General features: G+C 32.6%; 1 protein-coding gene across 2 annotated transcripts in view; it reads right to left on the bottom strand.

The window, feature by feature from the left end:
* Positions 1-23,956, bottom strand: part of LOC127065469 (homeobox protein 13-like) — a 90,705-nt gene that overhangs the window by 34,636 nt on the left and 32,113 nt on the right. The window contains exons 3-6 of one of the 2 annotated variants that reach the window (XM_050997846.1): positions 14,215-14,349; positions 12,863-13,338; positions 12,430-12,707; positions 9,796-12,324 (exon numbers count right to left, since the gene is read on the bottom strand). In XM_050997846.1, the coding sequence (XP_050853803.1) occupies positions 11,822-12,324; positions 12,430-12,707; positions 12,863-13,338; positions 14,215-14,349 (1,392 nt within the window). In that variant the 3' untranslated portion in view covers positions 9,796-11,821. Of the gene's footprint in view, positions 1-6,927; positions 12,708-12,862; positions 13,339-14,214; positions 14,350-23,956 lie in introns of those variants that run through there. The other variant, XR_007782056.1, reaches the window with a different exon arrangement.

The following is a 23,956-nucleotide window of genomic DNA, read 5'->3' on the forward strand; positions in this document are numbered from 1 at the left end:
TAGTCGAATTATGCAGAGGCGTGCACGAGACGAAGCGCACCGGCACGAAGAGCGCCGACACGAGGCAAACTGCAACTTCGTATTTATGTCGATCAATATAAAGGGGGTATAAACGAGAGCAAACGGGAATGGGGAAGAAGGGAGAAGGGAGAAGGGAGAAGGGAGAAAGAAAGAAAGGGAAGGCAGGGAGCCAGGAGGCTTCCAGACTTTCCAATTCGACCAATTACCTTCTCTAATGGTTCTCTTTCTTTCTTTCTTTTGCTCTTGCTCTTGCTCTTGCTCTTTCTCTTTCTCTCTTTTAACTCTTATTCGTTTTTCTTCTTTCGTCCGTTTTCCTTTCTTTTCTTATTCGATCTTATCTCGATCAAAATTTATCCGAAACTTTTCCGAAATTCGTTTCTCTCCTTTGAATACCTTAAAACATTTTTCAAAGTGTTCATTATATTTTCTTCTCCCTTTTTCCCCTTCCTTTTCCGATTTTTTCTTTTGTCTTCACTCCGTAATAAAAATATTTTTTCTTTCGCGATAATTATCGCGTTTAATTGTTCTTAAAGCAAAAGTTTCTGAAAGATGATCCTCTTCTTCCTTCGGTTACGCTTTATTTATTCTATCGGTTTTACTTCGAACAAAATATTTTTGCAAATTTCTCAATAAAATTCCATCGAGATTTAATCGAAGATATTCTTCTCCTCGTTAATTACCTAATTCTGAAACGTGGATATTGTGATATAATTGATTTATTTTTATTTTTATTTTTTTTTTTTTTTGTAATTTTTCCTCACTCGAAATATTTTTAATCCAATGATAAAAATAATTATTAATTATAGCGGACGATAATTCTTTGAAATAATTTTTATCTTCCCTTTTCATCCAATTTTTCCAAAATATTACAAGGTCTACGAAATATTTTCTCTGTCTCCTGAATATTCTAAATACGTTTGACATAGTCGAATTAATACGGATTAATTTCGTTTCATCGTACATATATCGTATTTCACATATTTACTAAAAATATTTTTTATCCAACGATAAGACTATTATTGTCGAATTGTAAGAGAGAGAGAGAGAGAGAGAGAGAGAGAAAGAAACGAAGTTCGAAATAAATCATTATAATAAAGAATTAATATGCGTCGTTAAATTTATCGTATAGCAATTACATCGTCTATCAGCATGTCCTCATTCTTTTTTTTGTTTTCGATTCTTAGTTGCTCGTTATTTCTCGATAAATCGAAATTTCAACGAAACTTTACGAAGTTTTTTACGGAAAAATGTTCTCTATTAATTTTCATTCGTACCGAACTTATTATTTTCTATTTTCGTACTCCCTTCCCCTTTTTTTTTTCTTTATAGCATTCGATCGAACGTGATAATTTTTTTTAATTTAATTAGAACATTTATAATCCAATCGAGTCGTTGCATTAAGACTCTGAAATAATTAACGCTTCGACCAAGCCAAATTTACCGAAGCAATTAGATCGTGTATCACCTTGTTCCCTCCCCCTCTTTCTCTATCTATATATCTATGTATCTATCTATCTCTATTCCAACTCATTCTCACTGGTTGACCGATCGAGCGAGAACGAAGCTTTCGAAGCTTGGCACATAATCAATTCTCGCTTTTACTATGGAACATCTCTATCTTCTCTCTCTATCTTTTCTCTCTCTCTCTCCCTCTCTCTCTCTCTCTCTCTCTCTCTCTCTCTCTTCTTTCCTTTTTCTCTATCTCCCACTCTCTTTATAAACTTATTCGAATTTCAATCGTTTTATTACGCGACGAAAGATGAAAATTTTCTCTACGCGAAACATTCCATTTCTAAACAATTTCATTGGACATATGTTATTAATAATTAGTAATAAATATAATTTTTTATAGAATACGAATTGAATAAATAAATTTTGGAATTTATCTTTTTCTTTCTCTGTCTCCCTCTTTTTCTCTAATTTTTGAAACGAAAATATCCACTTTATGAATATTATATATTTATTCGTATTATGAATTTATTTATACTTAATTTCGATATTCCTACGTTGAAATATATATATACATATATATAATAATTTAATTATATATAATATATATTACAGACATTTAAGAAAAATCGTATATATATGTATATATATATTTTTTTATAATACGTTATATATATGTAGATTTATATGTATATACAGTATCAGTGTATCGTAGATCATTTTGTTATCTCGAGAACACGTGTTTAGTTTACATCGACTCGGTATTATCTTCTTTTTCTTCTTCTTCTACTTCTTCTTCTTCTTCTTCTTCTTCTTCTTCTTCTTCTTCTTCTTCTTCTTTTTCGAGATATCGCAAGTCGACGAAAGCCAGCCTTTCTCCATGCTTGAAATATATCTTCTTTCGATATATCCACGTCTTCCTAACATTAAACTTCGAAGTCACGAGTTTTGAATCTACTCGAAAAGATTTTCTCTTCGGATTAACTGAATCAACACGTACACTTGTACACATATATACATATACATACACAAATGCATACATGCATGAAAAATGATCCTTTCCTAGTCGAGAAAGATGCCTGATAAAACGAGATAAATGTATGTATGGATGTATGTATATATGTATGTATGTATGTAAGTATGTATGTATGTATGTACATTTAGAATAATAATGACTACGTTAAATTAAAAATAAAAGAGAACACAGCGATTAAATCGATAAATCGAAATATTCGTTAAATTACACTTATTGAATCGAAATTTTCTAAACGATTTGAAAGATCCCTTCGAATACGCTGAAAATCTGAAGAGAAAAATAGGACAAACAAATTTTTTGATCGAAAGAATTCTTTCGAAATGAAATAATCGATTCTTAATAATCGTTTGCTTCAAACTTTGCATCAATCCCTCGTATAAAACGTGATGATGATAAAAAGATTATAAGTACCTTATATAGATAAGAAAGAATGAAAAAAAAAGAAAAATGAAGAAAAAAAAAGAAGAGGAAATATACAACAAAAGAAAAATAAAATTCTATATACAAATATATATATATATATACCTACATACATGTATGTAATACATATCTACATACATATATATATTTTTTATAATTATACATATATATTATAATTATAATATATACATATATATATATACGTATATATGTATATAAATACATACATTATCCATACATAATATAATCATAGATAAATTTTCACATTACTCAATGCAAGTCATAAAACTAAGATCTAAAAAAAAAAGACTAATAAAAACGAGAGAAAGAGAGAGAGAGAGAAATAAAATGATAAAAAAATTCAAAATATTCGACGTACTTTTGGAAGATCTTAGAATTACGTTATCAAAAGAATCTACGTATTTCTAACGATAGATTAATAATACTACATAATGATCAATTGATTTTTTGTTTATTAATATCATCTTCATTATCAAACCTGTTCTCTCTAATCGAGACTTCTCAATGAATTAAATTATTATTTTATTTCTCTCGTAAAAAAAGAAAAACAAGAAGAAAAAAAAAGAAAAAAAAAACACATAGTCAATTACTATTACATTAGATATCATCGATTCTAATTTGTAATCAGGCAGAACTTGCTTCGATTAGTCACATAATTTTTCTATTCCAAATGATTTCGAATCGTTTATATACGTCATAGAAAATATAATATCGTATTTGAGTTGTCTAAAATTTTATTAGAAATCATTGATATTAATTCCTGATCGAGAAAAATCGACGTTTGTTCTTCTCTCTCTCTCTCTCTCTTTCTTTTTTTTTCTTAATTTATTCACGAATACAGTTTTTACGTTCGAAATAATTTCGAGTTGTTCACTAAGACTCGTAAAAAAGTATTTCATATCGATAACAACTGTTATAACATCGCTAACGACTGTTTCATTAGAAACATAGATTCTAATTCTCGAATCGAGAATGTCGAACTTCGTTCGATCTACCAACGAAATTTTTTTGTCACCAACTTATTCGACTCGAAAAAAAATATTTTATACGACCAACAAATTGCAAGAAATATTATTTAAAAAATAATAATAATAATAATAATAATTAGTAATCAAAAGCTTTGACGCAATAAAAGAAATAAACTCGATTTCTAAAAAAAAAAAAGCGGAAGAAAAACAAGAAGAAGAAGATAAAATTATTAATACCAAGCAATTTTCTAATTGTTTCTAATAATCCTTAAGTGGTGAAGTTTAACGAGATAAAATCACGTAGAAATCTGAAATCGCGTGAATCGATCTTATCACGTTAAACATCAACGATTAGAAATAAATCCAATATAAATTAGAAATACGCATATCGTGGTAAAGATGATGTTTCAAGGATATAGTTGATAAAATATGTCCTTCTAAACGAAAACGAATGTTTGCTTTCGACGTGTTCCAGTACATCTAATACTGCTAATAGCTTTCCGCAAATTGTCTATTTTTAAAGGCTCGTATATTAACCGAAGAAAGAAAGAGTATAATAAACTCATAAATCGATCGAATATTATAAATGCATACATATTACGATGATAATATCGTATATAAAATTTATATATATATATATATATATATATCCATAGAATATCATTATAATAAATTAATTTAAAATATATTAAATTTAAAATATTATAACTATATTAAATACTATTATAATTATCAATAACTAATCATTAATAATTTAAAATTCGTTTAAAAAAAGAAAGTAAGAGCACACATATTCGTACATTCATTTTTCAATCAATGAAGGTTGTCCGCATAAATCGGCGATATCGTAAAAACATCTCGCGTTTATCAAGAATTATGACAAAAAGCAAGAAAAAAAAAAGAAGAAACAGTAATAATACTACGAGCTTGTACTCTCGATACACGTAAATACGTATCAGCTACGTACGTACATATGTACATATCATTATATACGATATTCATTAACAATATCTCAATAGATAAACGTTGATAAACATCATTTCATGTTCCATATATATAATCAAACATGAATCAACGTTAAATACGCGTATGAATATCTACGCACTCGATCGAAAAGAAAGAAGAAAAAAAAAAATTAAAAGAAAAAATAAAAAAAAAGAAAAAAAGAAAAGAAACAATAATAACATAATAGTAATAATGGTAAGAAGAAAGAAGACAACAAGGCAAACGAAATCAATCGAAATACGAAGGGTCGTAAATACGCGTCACTTTTGAAAGGTTCAACTCGTTCAGGGTCACTCGCGAGAACGTAATAACAACGACAATGCCAACGACGACGACGACGACGAAAACGATGACGATGATAACGACGACGACGACGACGACGACGACGATGGTAGATAGAGCTTCTCATTCAAAAATGAATAATTTTCGTTACAACGGCGCGAAGAGAATTTTATCACATGGCATTAATAAAACGCAGCTCGTTTCACAATCCGGCGCGTTCGTTCGTTCGTTCGTTCGTCGTTGCTGGTTGGGTTGGTGGTCGGTCCGTCGGTAAGGTTAGTGTATGCAATGAGTTCGCATGTGTATGTAGAAACCGAATGAAAACGAACATATACGAACGATCACGAGAGAAGAAGCCGAGGCCGAAAGAAACCGAACGCGTTTCTCGTACGTCGTGCGGTTAGGTTGGGTGTGAGCTGAGTGAGAAGGGTATAGACGGACGGAGAGAGAGAAAGAGAGAGAGAGAAAGAGATTGAGAGGGGAAGGAGTGGGGAGAGGGTAGAGCGAAGTTAGGCCGGCGGAATGTCACGTGGTGCGCCACACGGGGTCCGAATGAGGTTAATCGGGAGACGAGCGCCGGCGCAACAATGAGCGTGTAGTAGCGCACGTTAGTTCGGTCTCTCTGTCTTTTTTATTTCTCTCTCTCTCTCTCTTTCTCTTCTACTTTGCGTCGTCGTCGTCGTCGTCGTCGTCGTCGTTGCGTCGTGTCGTTTTCCTCTTTTTCTTCTTCTTCTTATCTATAATCTTTCTCTCTTATTTCTTAACTACTTACTTTCTTTCCATGTACGTTCGTCTCTGTACATTTTCCTCCCGAACGAATAGAAAAGGATAAATGATAGATAGACACGAATTTTAATAGAAATATTAAGAGAACGGGAGAGAGAGAGAGAGAGAGAGAGAGAGATGACGATGACGAAAAGTCACGAGGAAGTACGAATCGCGAACTAACTTACGTACTTCGTACATCATACTTATATATGTATGTGTATACATACACGATAGAAACGTGTATACGTATATTTTCTACTAGGTATACTTCCTTATGACCGCCACCAGCGTGCGCTGGGGTAGAATTTGCGCGAGTTTCGAAGACGATCGCGTGCTTTAAGACGACTGCTGTGAATCTAAAGGGATATATGTATGAGGAGGAGAGAAAGAGAGAGAGAGAGAGAGAGAGAGAGAAAGATAGAGAAAGAGAAAGAAGGAAAGAGAGACAAGTAGAAAGAGAGACAGAAAGAACGATAGGATTAAACGTACGATTTAGCTCATCGAAATTCTCTGAGAGAATTTTCGCATTAGCGACGGAGAAAGAGAGAGAGAGAGAGAGAGAGAGAGAGAGAGAGAAAGGAGAGATAACACCATCGATTCTCCAATACAAACGTTTCCACGAGTTTTTGGGAACGAGAGGGGAATTTGTCCTAGAAAAAGAGGACACGAGTAGTTTCGAACGTTCTCGTGCACATTTCATCGACGAAGAAAACGTCTGTGGTAAAGGACAGAAAACTATGTTGAGAGACAGAGAAAGAGAGAGAGAGAGACAGACAGACATACAGAGAAAGAAAGAAAGACAGATAGACAGAGAGAGAGAGAGAGAGAGAGAGAGAATGCGCGTGACACACATATATACACATACATATACATATATACAAGTGCATGTATATACATATATATATATATATAAATAAATACACATATATATATTACTCTTGATTTCTCGTTACTTACCGATCAGCGGAAAGATACTCGGCTGGTCGAGTAGCGACTTGAGGCTGTTTTCAACGAGGGTGGGCGAGGAACGGTCCTTGTCGCTCATTTCACGCACTGCGCCAGTAAAAACGTTACTACACACTTATTAGTCTTAAACACGCGCGCACACTCCCGTATAATATATCTCGTGGCCCCCGTGGCTAAGAGAGGAGTATAGGCACCAGCGGTAATATCGTCGATACAACACACACTTACTTATAACTTTCTCGGGTGTGCGGGATAAAGAAGGACGGACGGACGGACACGTTCGGCGCTGGCGGCCGGAGGTGTGCGCGCGAAAGAGAGAGACGGACGGACGGACGGACAGACGGACGGACGGACGGACGGACGGACAGACGGACGGACAGACGGACGAGCGAGCGAGCGAGCGAGCGAACGAGCAGACGGACGGACGGACGGACGGACCGACGAGCGGACGGAGGGACGTAGAAGTGGTTGGGAGGGAGGGAAAGAGGGAGGGAGGGAGGGTGGGTGGGCTGCCGGTGCCAGTAGTAATAATGGTAGTGGTAAATGGTGGCTGGTGGTGGGGTAGCGGTAGCGTGCTTGTATCGGTAAGGGGTAGTGGGGTGTTAGCTCTGAGAAGGAGGTGCTGGAGGAGGAGGAGGAGGAGGAGGTGGTGGCGGTAGTAGTGGTAACGGCGGCGGTGGTGGAGGGGGTGACGGAGGAGGAGGATTTCGTGTGGTATGCGCGAACGAAGGAGTGCAAGAGAGACCGAAACACATGCGAGATAGGGATGAGAGAGATAGAGATAGAGACAGAGAAAGAGAGAGAGAAATGATGATAGCGGCCAAGCGCCTGCGTGATGCGCACTAAGCGCTAGCCGAGCTTTAAGGAACGACGGAGAAAGGAGCTCGTTAAAATCAAGGAGATGGAGGAACAGGAGCAGGTTATGGAGGAGCAAACGGAGCAGCTACAGCTGCAGGGAAACAAGAAGAAAAGAAGAAACGGCAAGTGTTCGTATTTCTGACGTAGGACGATAAAACGGACAAGCTCTCTCCCGAGGTGACACTCCGAGGAGAATTATAATATAACTTCTCTTCGAGGAAGACAAATGATCAAAACTTATTGACGTGCGACTCCTCGTCCCGAAGGCCGGACTCATCCGAGCGAGCGAGCGAGCGAGCAAGCGAACGAGCGAGCGACCGAACGAACGAACGTCCGAACGTCCGACCGACCGACCGATCGCGGCCCGTTCGAACGCCCTTCGAACTACGTTAAAATAAACGCGGACCTCTTTGGCCCGTGCGCCGGCACGTTGGTTCTACCTCTCCCTCTCCTCTCTACTCTCCTCTACTATGATCTGATCTGATTCTGATCTTCCTCTACTCTGCTGTTCTGCTCTGCCGTCGCCGCTGATGTGCTGCTCCCGCTGCTGTAGCCGCGTAGCTCTAGTTCCCGTACTCTTGAAAATCGATCTAAAAGTAGCTCCCTCCCTGGCGCGATCTCTTCGACGAGCCGCGAACGACCTATCGCGAACTACCTTACCGACCGTCGTCGTATCGGTCGGTACGGTAACGAACGTCGCCTTAGGCTTCTTCCTTATCGTTATTACGCGCGTGCGGCCGTTACGTACTCGCGTCTCGTCCTCCCATTCCGCACCATCCGTTCTTTTCCATCTTCCTTTTCTTTCTCGTCTCGTTCTCCTGTCGTTCTCATCGTTCTCGTTCTCTTTTGTTTTCATCTTCGATCGAACGACGTCATCTTTCTTTCACGATTCTTCGAATCTTCCGATACAAGGTCAGTCATCCACCTTCTTATTGTTGTATCAATAATAACGATGCCGATAGATATTTTCACGTTGTTTCTCTCGTTATCATTGTTTCCGATATTTCCTCGTTTCGCATCGATAACAACGATGATATACTTTGTCGATCGTCGCAGAATAATATCATTTATTTTTCGTTTTATAACCCTATAAAGATACAAAATCGATTCGGCTTGTTTTTTTTAACGAACCGCGTTACTGTCAACGAGACGGTTAATATCGCACAAGCGCACGCGTATGCACACGCGCGCACACTACACACACACACACACGCGCGCGCGCGCGCGTCGTGTTTAACCGGCGAAGAACGATAAACGAATACAAGTACACGAGAGATGGCGATCGACGCGCCACCGATCGAAATTAACGAACTATTTGATTCGAGTCCGCGGATTGCTACCACTAATATTATCGGATTAATCCTTTCTCGTTCGCATGACGCGATAAAATATTGATATATTTCGAACCGTCTCCTTATTCCGCGACGTTTCGTACCGTTTTTGATCCAATTCGATAACTTTTCCATTGTCGTTGCCGCGAATAATGTCGGAACGAAAAGCCGCGCGTCTCGATCGTTTCGGACGCCATGTTGCAAACTGTTTCGTAGCGCTGCTGTACGAGATTAGCTACAACAGATGCTCCGTCTAGCGGTCGATTTCCGAAGCTTTTTTCGTTCAAATTTTTAAATCGTTATATCAACAAAAACCGTTAAAACGTTTCAATTCTTTTTTCTCGTTCATTCATTCATTGTTTTAGATTTGTTTCCGTATTTGATTATGTGAAAAAATATTTAAACAAAATCAATTTATCAACAGCGATATTATACAAATTGGATTTGATAAAGTTTTTTACTTATACGATAATTTGACGAGTCGATGAAACCGTTGTGTAATCAATAAAAAGGTTAAATAATCGTACTCGACGAAGTGTTTAAAAATCAGATGCTTCTCGTTGAGTACTCTCGTATAACGGGTTGCCTTTCGACAGGGACTTTTCTTGTTTCTCTTTCCTTCTTTTTTAAGAGAACGAAGAGGGAGGTATACAAAAAAAATATATATATATAATTATATTGCGGAGAATTCCATTTTACTATTCAATTAATAAATTCAAATGACAAACGTGAGAACATTAAGATAGAAAAATTCAAAAAAAATAATGTGAACAAAATTATTACAATATATACGCTACACATATGATTTAAATGCTCAATCGTTATTAATATCGTCACATCATTTTTCCTAATTACTTGTATCGCATGTATAGTCAATGTAACGCTTTAATAGAGATTTAAACACTTCGTGAACATACATACATACATACATACATACATACATACATACATACATATATATATATCCTAATTATAAAATATGGAAGTCGTCGTATGAAATCTCGCATTGTCATATCTTGCACATTTACTTTAAATAAATTCGAAATATACAGATAATTACTTGAACCGAATCAGTGGATTAAGTGCATAGATAAAAATTAAGAAAAAAAAAAGAAGAAAAAAAATCTTCAAATTCCCCGCTCTGTTTGCATGCGTCAGAAGGATCAATCGTAATTCGCAAGGAGATCCATTCATAAAAAAGTCGAAAAAAATAAAAGAAAATTACAGAAAGAAAAAAAAAGAGAAACCGGGAAAAACGAAATAAAATATTTCAATAGTACTGGATAATCCTCCCCTCCCAAAAAAAAGTAAAAGAAAAAGAATAATAATTGTCTTCGTAGACTTAATTTGTTTCCCATATAATTGACCAAAACGGACTCGACCAATTTTTAATTGATATATCATGGTTATCTTACGATTAATAATAATTCTAATAATTCTAAATTGTACACATGCGAAATTCTCGTACAAATTTTCTACAATGACTTTCGAATGATTATTATTATTATTATTACTATTATTATTATAATTATTATTATTATTAATTATTCCCTAAGGATTATACTTTCTTACGTCTCTTTTTTTTTTACTTTTTATTTTTATTTTACTTAATTTTTTTCATTTTTTTTGTTGCTTTTGCAATTTTCCAAAAAAGATTTATGACGCGTGAAATAGAGCATGGAGGTTCTCGAATCTCTTTGGGAAACGGATCGAACATCCGACAAAAATTTTCGACGAAACATCGACAATTAATATCTAATAAATATCTAATAATCGAATTATCATATATTCCACGTTCGATATATCTCCCCGCGCATCTGACTTATCAAGGATTATATTTCCTTCGTAGTTTTATTTTTATATCTATTAGATTATAAATTACGGTTCATTAGGACGAACGGAACCTATGTTTATTTTTTCCCATTAAATATAGGTCACATTAACACCATAATTAGATACACTGTATAAGATTTAACAGCTTGTGTGGCAGTCGAAGTAGTAGTAACATTGCTTATGTGTATGTGTGTGTGTGTGTGTGTGTGTGTAAAGAAAATATATCAATAGAGATATAATATTAATGTTGCGATTGTTCTGGGAATCCAGTCGAAATTTTACACACACATATATATATGTATATATCTGTGTGTGTATCTACTATAATAATAATAATAAAAAAGTATATTTACAGAAACATAAGAAAAGAAATGAGAAAAGCAATTTTTCAAAGAAACTATCTATCTATTAATCAATCAATCAATCAATCAATCAATCAATCTATCTATCTATCTATCTACCTATTTCTATCTCTATCTCTACTCTATCCCTATGCCTATCTCTATCTCTTTCTTTCTTTCTTAAGCACAACAATCTAAGTAATTTAATTAAAAGCAAATGTTACACCTAATAATAATTTTACATTTAAATAGATTTAAATCACTTTTCAAAGAAATAGTCTCTCTCTCTCTCTCTCTCTCTCTCTCTCTCTCTCTCTCTCTCTCTCTCTCTCCCCTCTATCTCTCACTCCCTCTCTCTTTCTCTAACAAAACGGGTCAATTACTTTACAAAAAAAAGAGAAAAAAATATAGAAAAAAAGAGAAAAAAAAACACATAAATAAAAATTGTACGCTTAAGTCATAAATCGATCTAAAGAAAGAAAAAAAAGGGAGAGAGAGAGAGAGAGAGAAAGAAAAAAAATCTTAAACCCAAACGCTTAAAGATTCGTTATTGGTTTGTGCAGTTGGAAAGTTCGCGGCACTACTGTGTCGTTTGATAAGCGCCTGTATCTCATTGGCTGTGGAGGACCATCGTCTGCGAGGAACCTTTTGTATTGGGATCTCTGGTAATCCAACCTCCGTGTGACAACCCTTGATAGGTGTGATCGGTGACGTTGGTAAACCGACCTCTTGAAAAGAGCTCATCGATGAGAATCCACTTTCATCCTCGGCGCTGCTCACGCTATTAGCTAATTTGGCTCTGACAGCTCTAACCATGAGATCGCTTATACCATTAATACCTTTTTTCTCTAATCGTTTGGTACATTTGATAGGAGTCGAGGTAACATTTCCATTAGTATTACATACGTGTTCACGAGTTTCTTCTAACGCGTTATCACGACTGGAAACAATAATCTGTTCTTCCTCTTCCGTAGTTTTACTGCTAGCCGAATTATATGACGTAGCATCTACCGACGTTCTAACACCTGGCAACAAATTCTGTAGATTACGATTTACATCCGTGTTACACGAGTTCAATTTCAATTGGCAAATATCTCGGCTATCAAACTGTAAACAATTCGACTCGTTACCAAGTTCACGTTCACGTTCATGATCACGGACACGTTCTTGTTCACTATCACCAATACAATTTTCATAATTGTCCTCTTGTACCATCGACGTGTTTACGAAATTATCTCTTTGGGACAAGGAAGAACTATCCTGACGGTGATGATGGTGATGATGGTGGTGGTGGTGATGATGATGGTTGTTGGTAGGTGACGGTGATATTCCACTGTCCTCGAATGGCGACATTCTTGATAAATCTGGTTCTCTCATCGCTAATAAGGATTGTACCGTTCTCATCAACCTACAAATTATATTTATATATATATATAGATACATGTGTGCGTGTATATCTATACGTATATACGTAATATCAATATCATTTTTAATTAAATTTGTAATTCGTTAAAACGATATAACACAAATGATCGACGAATGATCAATATAAATCGTTTATACCTAAAAGCTTCTTGGGACAATTTTTCCGGTGGCACGTCGTCGGGATTCAATTCCATTTGTTTTGGTTTCGTATATGTAACACCATCGGCCATCTTTTTTTCTTCCTGATAAGATTGCTCACGGCACGGTGGTGGTGTATTGTTATCGGTACAGGTATTCTGATTACGACGTAACACAGACCACGTGAATTCGCGGAAAGCAGAACCACCTGATATCTGATTTACGGATTTGGCTCTCGTAAAACGGGATGATCCGGATGACGACGATGAATTTGTCGAATTGCCACGATTCGGTGAACAATCGGTCGTAGTCGTCGTATCGACTGCATGAACGCTACGACTACGTGGTACACGAGCATTATTCTTGTCCTTGGAATTGTTCTTCTCGTGAAGAATAATCAGGCTCTTGTGGGCTCGGTCTAAGAAACGCGCCACTTCTTCCATCAGCGATCGATACATTTGCTTGTTTGACTCGATCTATCGTGATAATGAAAAAGAAAAAGAAACGATATAAATTTCTTACATCGTTATATTTAACATTGTTATATACGTGTCTTTTTGTTTTGTTTGAGAAATAAAATTATCATTTGACATTCGTTGAATTTTTATCTCGTTTTTTTCTTTTTTTAACTCTTATGATCTACGTTAAAAAGGAAAAATAAGTAAATAAATAAATAAAAATACAAAAAAAAAAGAAAGAAAGAAATGGAAAGAAAAAACTAATTACGAGATTGGAAATTTTCTATCAATTTTCACATTTATCTTGTGATCTATATTCATTTTGAGGAAAAAGAAAATTCAAAAGAAATTATTGAATTGTGTGTTTGACTCGATCGATTACGAACATGCAAATCTCTATAATTTTCGTATTAAAATATTTTGTATTAAAAATTTTGTAATAATAAATGAAAAAAAAACAGAAAGATTACGAAATAGATTGAGCTTAATGATACTCGTGAGAACGTGGAAGACATGGGACGATAAGGATAAGACACGAATTTAATACCGGAACGCGAAATCAGGTTTGAACGAGGAAGGAAAGACGAGAGGGAAATCCGATTAACTGGCACTGTGCATTCGGTGAGAGTTGTACCGGTTACAACTTACAACAAGTCGATATCGTATAATCGGAGCAAGGTGAACCAGTTTTGTTGGAAATGTTATCAATCCTGTTGGCACGTGACTTCTCAAACATTTTCAAATGATGATAATAATAATAAAAATAATAATAACGATGATGATGACAATGATAACGATGATGACGATGATAATTATAATAATGATAATGATGGTGATAAGGACGACAATAATGATAATGATGATGATGATGATAATGATGACGACAATAATTACCTGTTTAAGTTGCCACTGAAGCGTCTCAATTTGAGTCTGAAGAAAAACGTTGTCGATCACTTGGACGTGCGGCACTTGATTTAATGCTAATGCGTTCTGTAATTTTCTATTATCTTCCTTCAACGATTGGCATTCCTGCAAAGAAAAAAAAAGAAAAGAAAAATGTGAGAGGGGAAAAATTATTTAGTTATTACGCGTAACAGTTTTGTTAATGTGATAAAATAAAATAAAATAAAATAAAATAAAATAAAAAATAGGAATAATTTTTATCTATCTATATTTTAACATTATTAAATATGACAGTCGTATAAAATTATTATATAAAATATAATCAGACGTGTAAACGGATATCTATTATGTAAAAATAAATATTAAATATATTTATATATATATATATTTTATGTATGTATGTATATGTATTTTTTTTCTATTAATCACATTTTATTAATCGTTTCGTTATATATTAAATCTTATATTTGTTCATTATTATATAAAATTATTATACAATATACATACATACATAGATACATAAATAAATAAATATATATATAAAAATTATAAATGAATATATCAGATATAAAAATAAATATTATACCAACATATATATATATATATATTATTCATGAAACAAATTATACAATTAATTTAATTATATAATTAAATAATTAATTATATAATCAAATGTTAAATTCCGTTTGTTTATTCGGAACATCCTATACGCAATAAAGTTCAAGATTGAAACGTCTCGATAACTACTACAGAGTAATATCTCCTTGTAAAATGTTCTTGTCTGAGATGAGATGAGATGATCGAGTTAAACTTGGTCCAGGAAGGATGCTGTTACAAGTTACTAGCAAGACAAGAATTTACGATCGCACGAACAAATCTGACTCGTGCGAGCACGACTTAATCGGTATGGATTCTTCGTTCATGATCTCTCTCTTCTTTCTCTCTCTTACTCTTTCTCTCTCTATTTATCTATCTTTTTCTCTCTTACAATCCTTACGACAAACTCAGGGCAAAACTTTCTCACGATTCGAGATTAAAGAAATTATTTTTTTTTCTTTCTCTTTCTCTTTCTCTTTCTCTCTCTTTCTCTCTCTCTCTCTCTCTCTCTCTCTCTCTCTCTCTCTCTCTCTCTCTCTCTTTCTCTCTCTCTCTCTCTCTCTCTCTCTATCTATCTATCTTTATCTTTCTCTCTATCTCTATCTCTATTTCACTTTGGAGCAAGGATGCATTCCATGAATACATCGACGTTTTACGAGCTACCAATCATCAGTCGATTCCGTATTCCTTAATTTATTACTTAACTATCATCACGAAATGAATAATTAATTATCATTTAATGTCAAAGGTCGTAGAATCTTTTTTTTTTCTTTTCTTTTTCTTTCTCTTTCAACATTTCGCACGTGTAATGTAGATTTCAAAATCGATTTCTCGATCGACCGATCGAACGAACGAATGTATATCTTGGTTAATCTTCTTTCTCTTCTTCTTTTTCATATTCTTTTCTTTTTTTTTTGCAAGTGCATAATTACTGAAAATAGTGCAAAATTTAATTTTCAAAGAGATACGACAAATTTTGCAAATATTTTTGCTCAATTTTTATTTCAACTCATCGATCAAAAAAAATGAAGAAAAAAAAAGAAAAAAGATGCTTTGATCCTATCAACTTTCTTCGACCTCCTTTTAATCTCCTTTTTTTTCCTTTTTCATAATTAAATAATTACTAAAAATTATTACATTTCAAATACTGTTATTTAAATAAACGAGTTTCGAATTTTTTCTTTAACAATGATGATGATGATGATGATGATGATGATGATGATGATGATGATGATGATGATGATGATGATAAATGATAAATAATAAATAATAAATAATAAATAAAAAAAATAATAATAAAAGGAAGGGAAAGAAAAAAGAAAATTAAAAATCAAATACTCAATTATCGTCAATTATCATCAATTAGATAATTGATACAAAGAATAAAATGAATTCTTAGAAATTAATTTGCAAAACCGACAGAGTAATTTCTAAATAAATATATACTTATCACAAATATATATGCACATAACCACTCAGAAATACATATACCTACATACATACATACATACATACATACATACATACATACATACATACATACATACATACATACATACATACATGCATACATACATACGTACATGTATGTATAAATATGTATGATTAAAGAAGAGAAGAAATCATAAAATGAAGAAAGATCGATGATATCCTAGCGGTATGAAGACGTAAAGAAGCGACCGTATATAAATAATACTCTTCTAATCATAGGATATACGATATATCTCTCGTAATGCACTTTTATACACGCGTACACATGCATATATACATATATCATACGTACATACATACGTATACATATTTATTTATGTATATGTGTGGATATGTGCGATGCATATAAGAAACGATATTAACGTGTTGTAGTTGAGACGGTCGAAGAAGAAAGTTTAAAGTCAGTTTTAGTCTTTCGAAGAGAACTGTCCATTAAACGATAATGTAAGGCACTGTTCTAAATCATAGGTCTGTTTCATAACAGACCTATCTACTTACTATATAGTATGTATATATGTGTGTATATGTTAACACAAGAGTAACGTAATGTAATGATATGCATTTCTATGCTTCAACAAATTTCGTTTGTTGTTATTCGCAGAAATATGTAAAATTTGTAATCCATATATTTACTTTAAAAATATATATTACATATAAATTTATTAAGTAATAAATTTATTAAAAATTATTATCGCAAAGAAAAATATTTTTAAAAAATTCTACGAGCCTTCTCTCGATCATGCTAACGTAAATTTTTACTTATTAATATCTATAATATTGTATTAAAAAAAAATATATATATAAAATAAAAATAAAATCGCGACTAATAAAACTCGTTCTTGTAATTCAAACGATGTTTCTAAATGATTAAAAATTATTATCACGAAAAATTGTCTTGAACATTCGTCGATCATATTAATTTCAATTTTTATTCATTCGTATCTATTGATATTTAAAAAGAAAAAATATGGATCGATGAAATTTTTTATTTCAAAACAAAAAAAAAATTAGAATAAAAAGATTGATTGAGAAATCAACGAAATCGACATTTACACTTCCTATCAGATCAATTCCGATTTTCTTTCGAAGGATTTGATAATTTCTATTGTTTAAAATCCAACGAGGCATCTCTGACTTTCCCGTTGAAGAGGTTGAATCTTAAATATCGAGCCTTTCACTCCCGGATACGCCCTCGCGAAACGGCGTCAATGAGAAGAGGAGCGGAAAGCTTGTTCAAGAAAACTCATCAATCTAAGATACAATTATATTAGAAACAATATCATCATTATTCTATTCGATTCAGATTCTATTTTTATATTATTAACGAACGCTCTTACTTCCCACGAATAAAAGTGAAATACGATTAGAATAGAATTAGACAAAAATTTTATCTCTCGTGGCTTTTCTATTTTCTTTTTCTCTTTTTATTTATTATTATTATTATTTCTATTTTACATAAAAAATATACAATATATTATATATATATATATATATAAAATATTATATTCCATATTAGTGGACAAGTATGGAAGTAATTAAATCAATTTAATATTTTAATTAAAAAAAAAAAAATAAATAAATAAATAACTAAAAATTACATCTAGAGTAAAGTTTCTTTTTTCCTTTTATTTTTACTTTTGCTTTATATAATAATACATTACACATCCTGTATCTTAAAAACAAAATTATATCACTACAAACAAATTTATATCCCATAATCCAAAGAAATAAATGAATGAATGAATAAAAAATTCAAGATTACATTTCAACAGATCTTCCATTTTCCTAATATTTTACTTTTTCATTCTTTATCGTCAATAAAAAAAATTTGAAACAGTACACACACACACACACACACAGAGAATAATTAACTTCTCGATAAAAATTCTCGAATTTATATGCACGTGCTCACATTTACAATCGTTCCAAAAAAAGAAGATTAATGATAAATGAAAAACGCAAAATTTCGAATAATTTGTGTATGTGTGTTTATAACTTATTACATAGATACACGTAGATTTGTACGATGCCGTTAATATCGGGTTTCACCTCACGTGGGAGATATTCACACGGGAGTGCCGATCAACGACGTGTGTTCTAGCGTTCACACTCTTGACACTGTAGTAGTACTACAAACGATACGGGATTTTCTATAATAGAATTCAGGGCGGCTACACACGTCCACGACTAATCCAACGATCGTTATATATAATTTAATTACAACGATATTTCCGATCGACTTAAAAGAAATAACGTTAGAATATAAATCGATTATGTAGGGATCGACTAGCCAATTATTTCTTTTTTTTTCCATTAACGATTAAATGTCGTCGTTGTTTTCTTTCTCTTTATCTTCGATTTCATTGAACCGATTAAGAAAATTAGAATCAGATCGAAATTAAATTCAAATGGATCTAGAACGAGATCTTAATTATGTTTTTTTTTTTTTAAATCGTAAATACGTAATTGTATGATATTATCAATCCAATCAAATCTTTATGAAAAATATTCCATTAAATTTCGACTATATAGACACAGACACGTGCACACATACGGACACATATGTATACGTTTCATCCAACTACGGTCTAATTTTTTTCCCGGTCTAATAAAATTTCTAAAAGATATCAGAACAAAAAAGAAAAGAAATTTTATAATCCAATAGATAATCAATAATCTAAACAAAATGAAAAAATCCAATTGTCGTTGAATAAAATTTTACGAAGTACGACGGACCAAGCAAATTTTTTTTTTTTCTAATCACATCAGATGTTCTCTACAAAAAAGAAAATGGATAGAGTTAGGTCGAACAAATAGTTCATTAGACAATCTAATCAGAACTATTAGATCATCTAATCAGAATTGTTAATTACGTGCAATAAGGAAAACGCAAGGAAACATTGGCAATGAATTATCAATGAAAATGAATATTGAAAACGAACAACCTATGGACGTTTTAGAGATTCTTCATTTTTGTATTACCATAATTAAACGTAAAGAGAACAAAAATGTAGAAAAATAGTAACGAAATATTTACGTACGTTTGTTTCACGTAGGTACAATAGTTAAAAAGAACTTCGGGACATAACAAACGTTGAAGGATCTTGAGTGAACACGTGAAAGATTTCTTTCTGACATTTCCATACAATAGCGTGGAAAAAGAGCTCAGGAGTTGCGAGATATCCGGTGATGGTCCGCAAATGATAACGGATAGTTCGTCAGGATCTAAACGCAACGTCCGAAGGATGTCGAAAGAATCTTTATTTCTTTTTTTTTTCTTTTTCCAATTTATTTCCCTCCCTATTTTATCTATTTTTTCTTCTATATTTAACTTACCTACACTCCTACGTTTATTCCGGTTAAAAAAAAAATTGTTTTTTTTTCAAAGACGATTGGAAAGAATAATGAAATTCAATGACATTGGATTCGTACGTGCGTACTTAAAAATGTGTTGTATAAATATCGCATAGATTGACAAAATTTGATAATTTTCTTTTTTCGGGCATACACCTTTGGAGATCGTGTTGGAATTTAAAAAAGAAATTTTTTTTCTTAAAGAATTATTTCGAACTGATTAACTTTTTCTATATTAAATTAAAAAAAAAAAAAAATGTATATACATAAGCTTAGGACGAATCGTAGAAACGATTAAAAAAATACGATTTTTTAATAAATCAATTCGTATTGATTGACCTTTTTTATATTAGATTTTTAGAAATATGTAAGAATAATAAATACACTTGCAAAATTAAGAAAATAGAATATATATGTGCGTGTGTGTATGATAAAAAAAAAAATTATATAATTTTTACATCCCAATTATTGTATATATGAAAAAGGAATTTTATCAAAGACTATCGGAGAAATATACGTATCATTATAAAATACTCACGGCTCTTATTTTCACGGACTTATGTCGTGCTAAACGCATTTGCGACAGAAAGTGGAGCAACGCTTTCCAAGTTCAGAGGATCTCGCACGGTCGAATCGTTTCGCGTGATACCATAAAGAAAGAAACCAATCTCGATTTGATCTTGGAAATTTTCTATCTCGAATCATTAGAGAGAAATAAAAACGAATCTTATCTACGAATCTCATCTTATTTTGTCACTCAAAAAAGAAAAAAAAATATTTAAAAAAAAAAAAAGAAAAGAAATCCAAATTGAAAACGAAATTCTTTTATGGAACTTACCTTTTTCTGAATGAAAATTTCAAAATTTTTAATCGACTTTTCCATTAAAAAAAAAATTATCGAAACTTACGTTTAATAATTTTTCTTCAAACGAAAAGAATTTTTAATGATTTGCATAATTAAAAAAAAAAAAAATCATTTTAAAAATTTCTTTGTCAATTTGTACGACGTTCGTCTTTTTTTTTGTATAAATATATTAACATTAATCTTTTTGTTCAATTTTGATATGACACACGATCGTACCAACGAAAGTAAATTAATCGTCTTATCGAAATGAAAACGTAAGTATATATATATATATAAAAAAAAAAGTACTTAAAGAAAAGATATCTTCGAGAAACTGTTTATACGTAAAAGGTTGAATTTCTACAGAAATACTGAAATTTTCAGCGACGAGCCAAAGCGGATGGGGTTTCGCATGGTCGCTCAGCCTGAACCGTCCACCGACTGAATACTATAGTGACGTCACCCGATACGGTCACTGCCTGAATTATTCAGTATTTCTTCGTTTCCGAAGGCAACAAACCGCACGAAAACTCGGCAAGAAAGCTCTCCTTGACGTCGTGCGTCCGTTAGATCTTTAGACAAGACAAGGACAATTCTTTTTATGTATAATAATATGTATCAAAGGATACGGAAGAAGAAGAAATAGTAGTAGTAGAAGAAGAAGTAGAAGAAGAAGAAGTCAAATCCCTTTTAACCTCTCTCTTTCACACACACACACACACACACACACACTTCCCCTCTCACTCTCCCACTCTCTGTGTTTATAGTATATTACCTAAGAGTAGAACATCGTAATCGTGAAACTTGAAATAAAATTGAAGAAAGAATAGAAGTGAAAAGTCATTGAACGAGGAGTCATCGTCGGTGAACGTAACAATGAAAGCGACCGTGGTTCCTTTGCCAAGTTAAATCACGAGAAAATTTCATCCACATACTTGCATATACACACGCACGAATGCACGCACACGCATAGATATATATATATATATATATATATATATATATATATATATATATATATATAGATATAGATACAAGTATAGACAAATAGTCACAAACAAGAATAATTCATCACGAGTATATAGCCTTTCACATCGTCCTGCGAACACGTACGTATATACATGTATATATTTAATAAAAATGAAGAAAAAGAAAAGAAAAGAAAAGAAAACGAAGAGGAAAAAAGAGAGAAATAGAAAACGAAAAGAAATTTTATACAAGAGGATCAAGATCCTTTCTAACGAGACACCTGCAATAATAATCGTAATAATTAATAATATCCCGCGTGCACGCATACATATACGTAGAAATAATTCATTACGAATATATTCTTTCACATTGTCCCGTTGTAAGGATACATAAAAGATGTGAAAAAAGAAAAGGAACGAAAAAGTTTAATATAAAAGAAAAATTTTAGATCCTTTCTCACGGAATCATCAAATGAAATAATAATTGTAATAATTAATAATCGCGCGCGTATAATCATATGCACGCATAAACATACAGAGAGAGAGAGAGAGAGAGAGAGAGAGAGAGAGAGAGAGAGAGAGAGAGAGAGAGAGAGAGAGAGAGAGAGAGAAAGAGAGAAAGAGAGACACGAATATAATAATCATTCATCAGGAATATAGCCTTTCACATTATCCTGTGAACTTACATATGCACTTAATAAAAATGAAGATAAAAGATTTATACAAAAGGATCAAGATCCTTTCTAACGAGCCACGTGCAATAATAGTCGTAATAATTAATAATTCCACACACGCACACGCATACGCATACACATAGAGACACGTACAATCACAAACACGCATGTAAGAATAATTCACTACGGATATAGCTTTTGAAATTGTCCTGTTAGGATACACGCTATATATATGTATATAATACTTGATAAAAATTATAAAGAAAAAGAAATAAAAGCAAAATTTTTACGAAAGAAAAGAATCGATATCCTTTCTCACGAATCTATATAATAATAATAATCGTAATAATTAATAATAAAAGGTGATGTATAAACAGGAGTAAAGAATGATTGAGTCATTCGAAGAAATAACAGATCAAAGTTTTAACGTAGGCGTATTAGGCTTGTACTGCTAATCGAAAGAGATCTTTCGTAATGAAAAGGGGTAAGACATGTTTCTGATCTGACAGGATTTCGATTTAATTTCTTTTTTCTCTTTTCTTTCTCTCTTTAATATCGAAACGTCGATTTATTGATCGGTACCCACGTATTTAAGGGGAAAAAAAAAAGTAAAATAACTATAATAAAAATAAGTCATAAAAAAAATTAAAATAAAACAAAACAAAAGAAACGAAAGGAGCAATATTGGCACCCACGTATTTAAAAAAAAAACGTTTTAATAATTATAATAAAAATAAATAATAAAAAATAAAATAAAATAAAATAAAATAAAATAAAAGAGACGAAAGGAGCAATCTTGGATGCTGAGTGATCTCATTTACTTCGACTTTTCGTTCGAGAGATTATCTTTGAGTGGTTGCATAATCTTCGGTGGTAACTTTGTAAGAAATCTCTCTCTCTCTCTCTCTCTCTCTCTCTCTCTCTCTCTCTCTCTCTCTCTGCTTTTTCCTGTCTCTCTCTTTCCTACTTTCTTTCGTTCTTTTTCTTTCTAAGAAAGAGAGATAGATATAAATGGCAATCGGTAACGATATCTTTTCTCACAACGATCTTACTTCTCCTTCTTCGATCTCTTTCGAGTCTTTCGTTCGTATCTTACAATCGATCTATCGATCGATCGAAGGATCGTTAAGTTAGAGGCTAGTCGATCGTGTCTGGCAAGCTGTTTTACGTAAGATTTTATACCTCTCAGAGAATGAGAGAGAAAGAGAAAAAAAATTAACTCTCTCGACGTGGCTATGCATTTTCGAACGTTGAGTAATCCACACGACGGTTATAAATCGTTTCTAAAGAAAACATTTGAAATTCATGTTAAATAATTAATCATTTATCAAAAAGAAAAATAAATAAATAAATAAATAAATGAATGAATGAATGAATGAATAGATATGTTGAAATATTTCGTCTCTTTTTTTCTTTTGTTCATACATACTGAAAGAACTATAGTGATTGACCCGTTGTGACCTCGTTGGTAAAAACGTTGGAATAAAAAAGATCTATGAATAATGGCCAATCAACTCATGTGAAAAAAAATTAGAAAACAATTGCGTGAAAAAAAATAATATATATATATATATATATCAATATGTGTGTGTATATAAAAAAAAAGGAAAGAAAATAAAATAAAAATAGAAATCTCTCACGATAATTATTCCATATGTGTCTCAAGAATTTAGTATAATAGGAAATAAATGAAGTTGTGCGAATTCTTTCGTTAATATAAGTTTTATCAAATAAAATATTAAGAATCGTATTGTAAAAGAAATATTTTAGTCAATTGTTTTTATTTCTCATACTTTTTATTTCTC

This window comes from Vespula vulgaris, chromosome 8 (genome assembly GCF_905475345.1).
Source record: "Vespula vulgaris chromosome 8, iyVesVulg1.1, whole genome shotgun sequence".
Classification (NCBI taxonomy): Eukaryota; Metazoa; Arthropoda; class Insecta; order Hymenoptera; family Vespidae; genus Vespula; species Vespula vulgaris.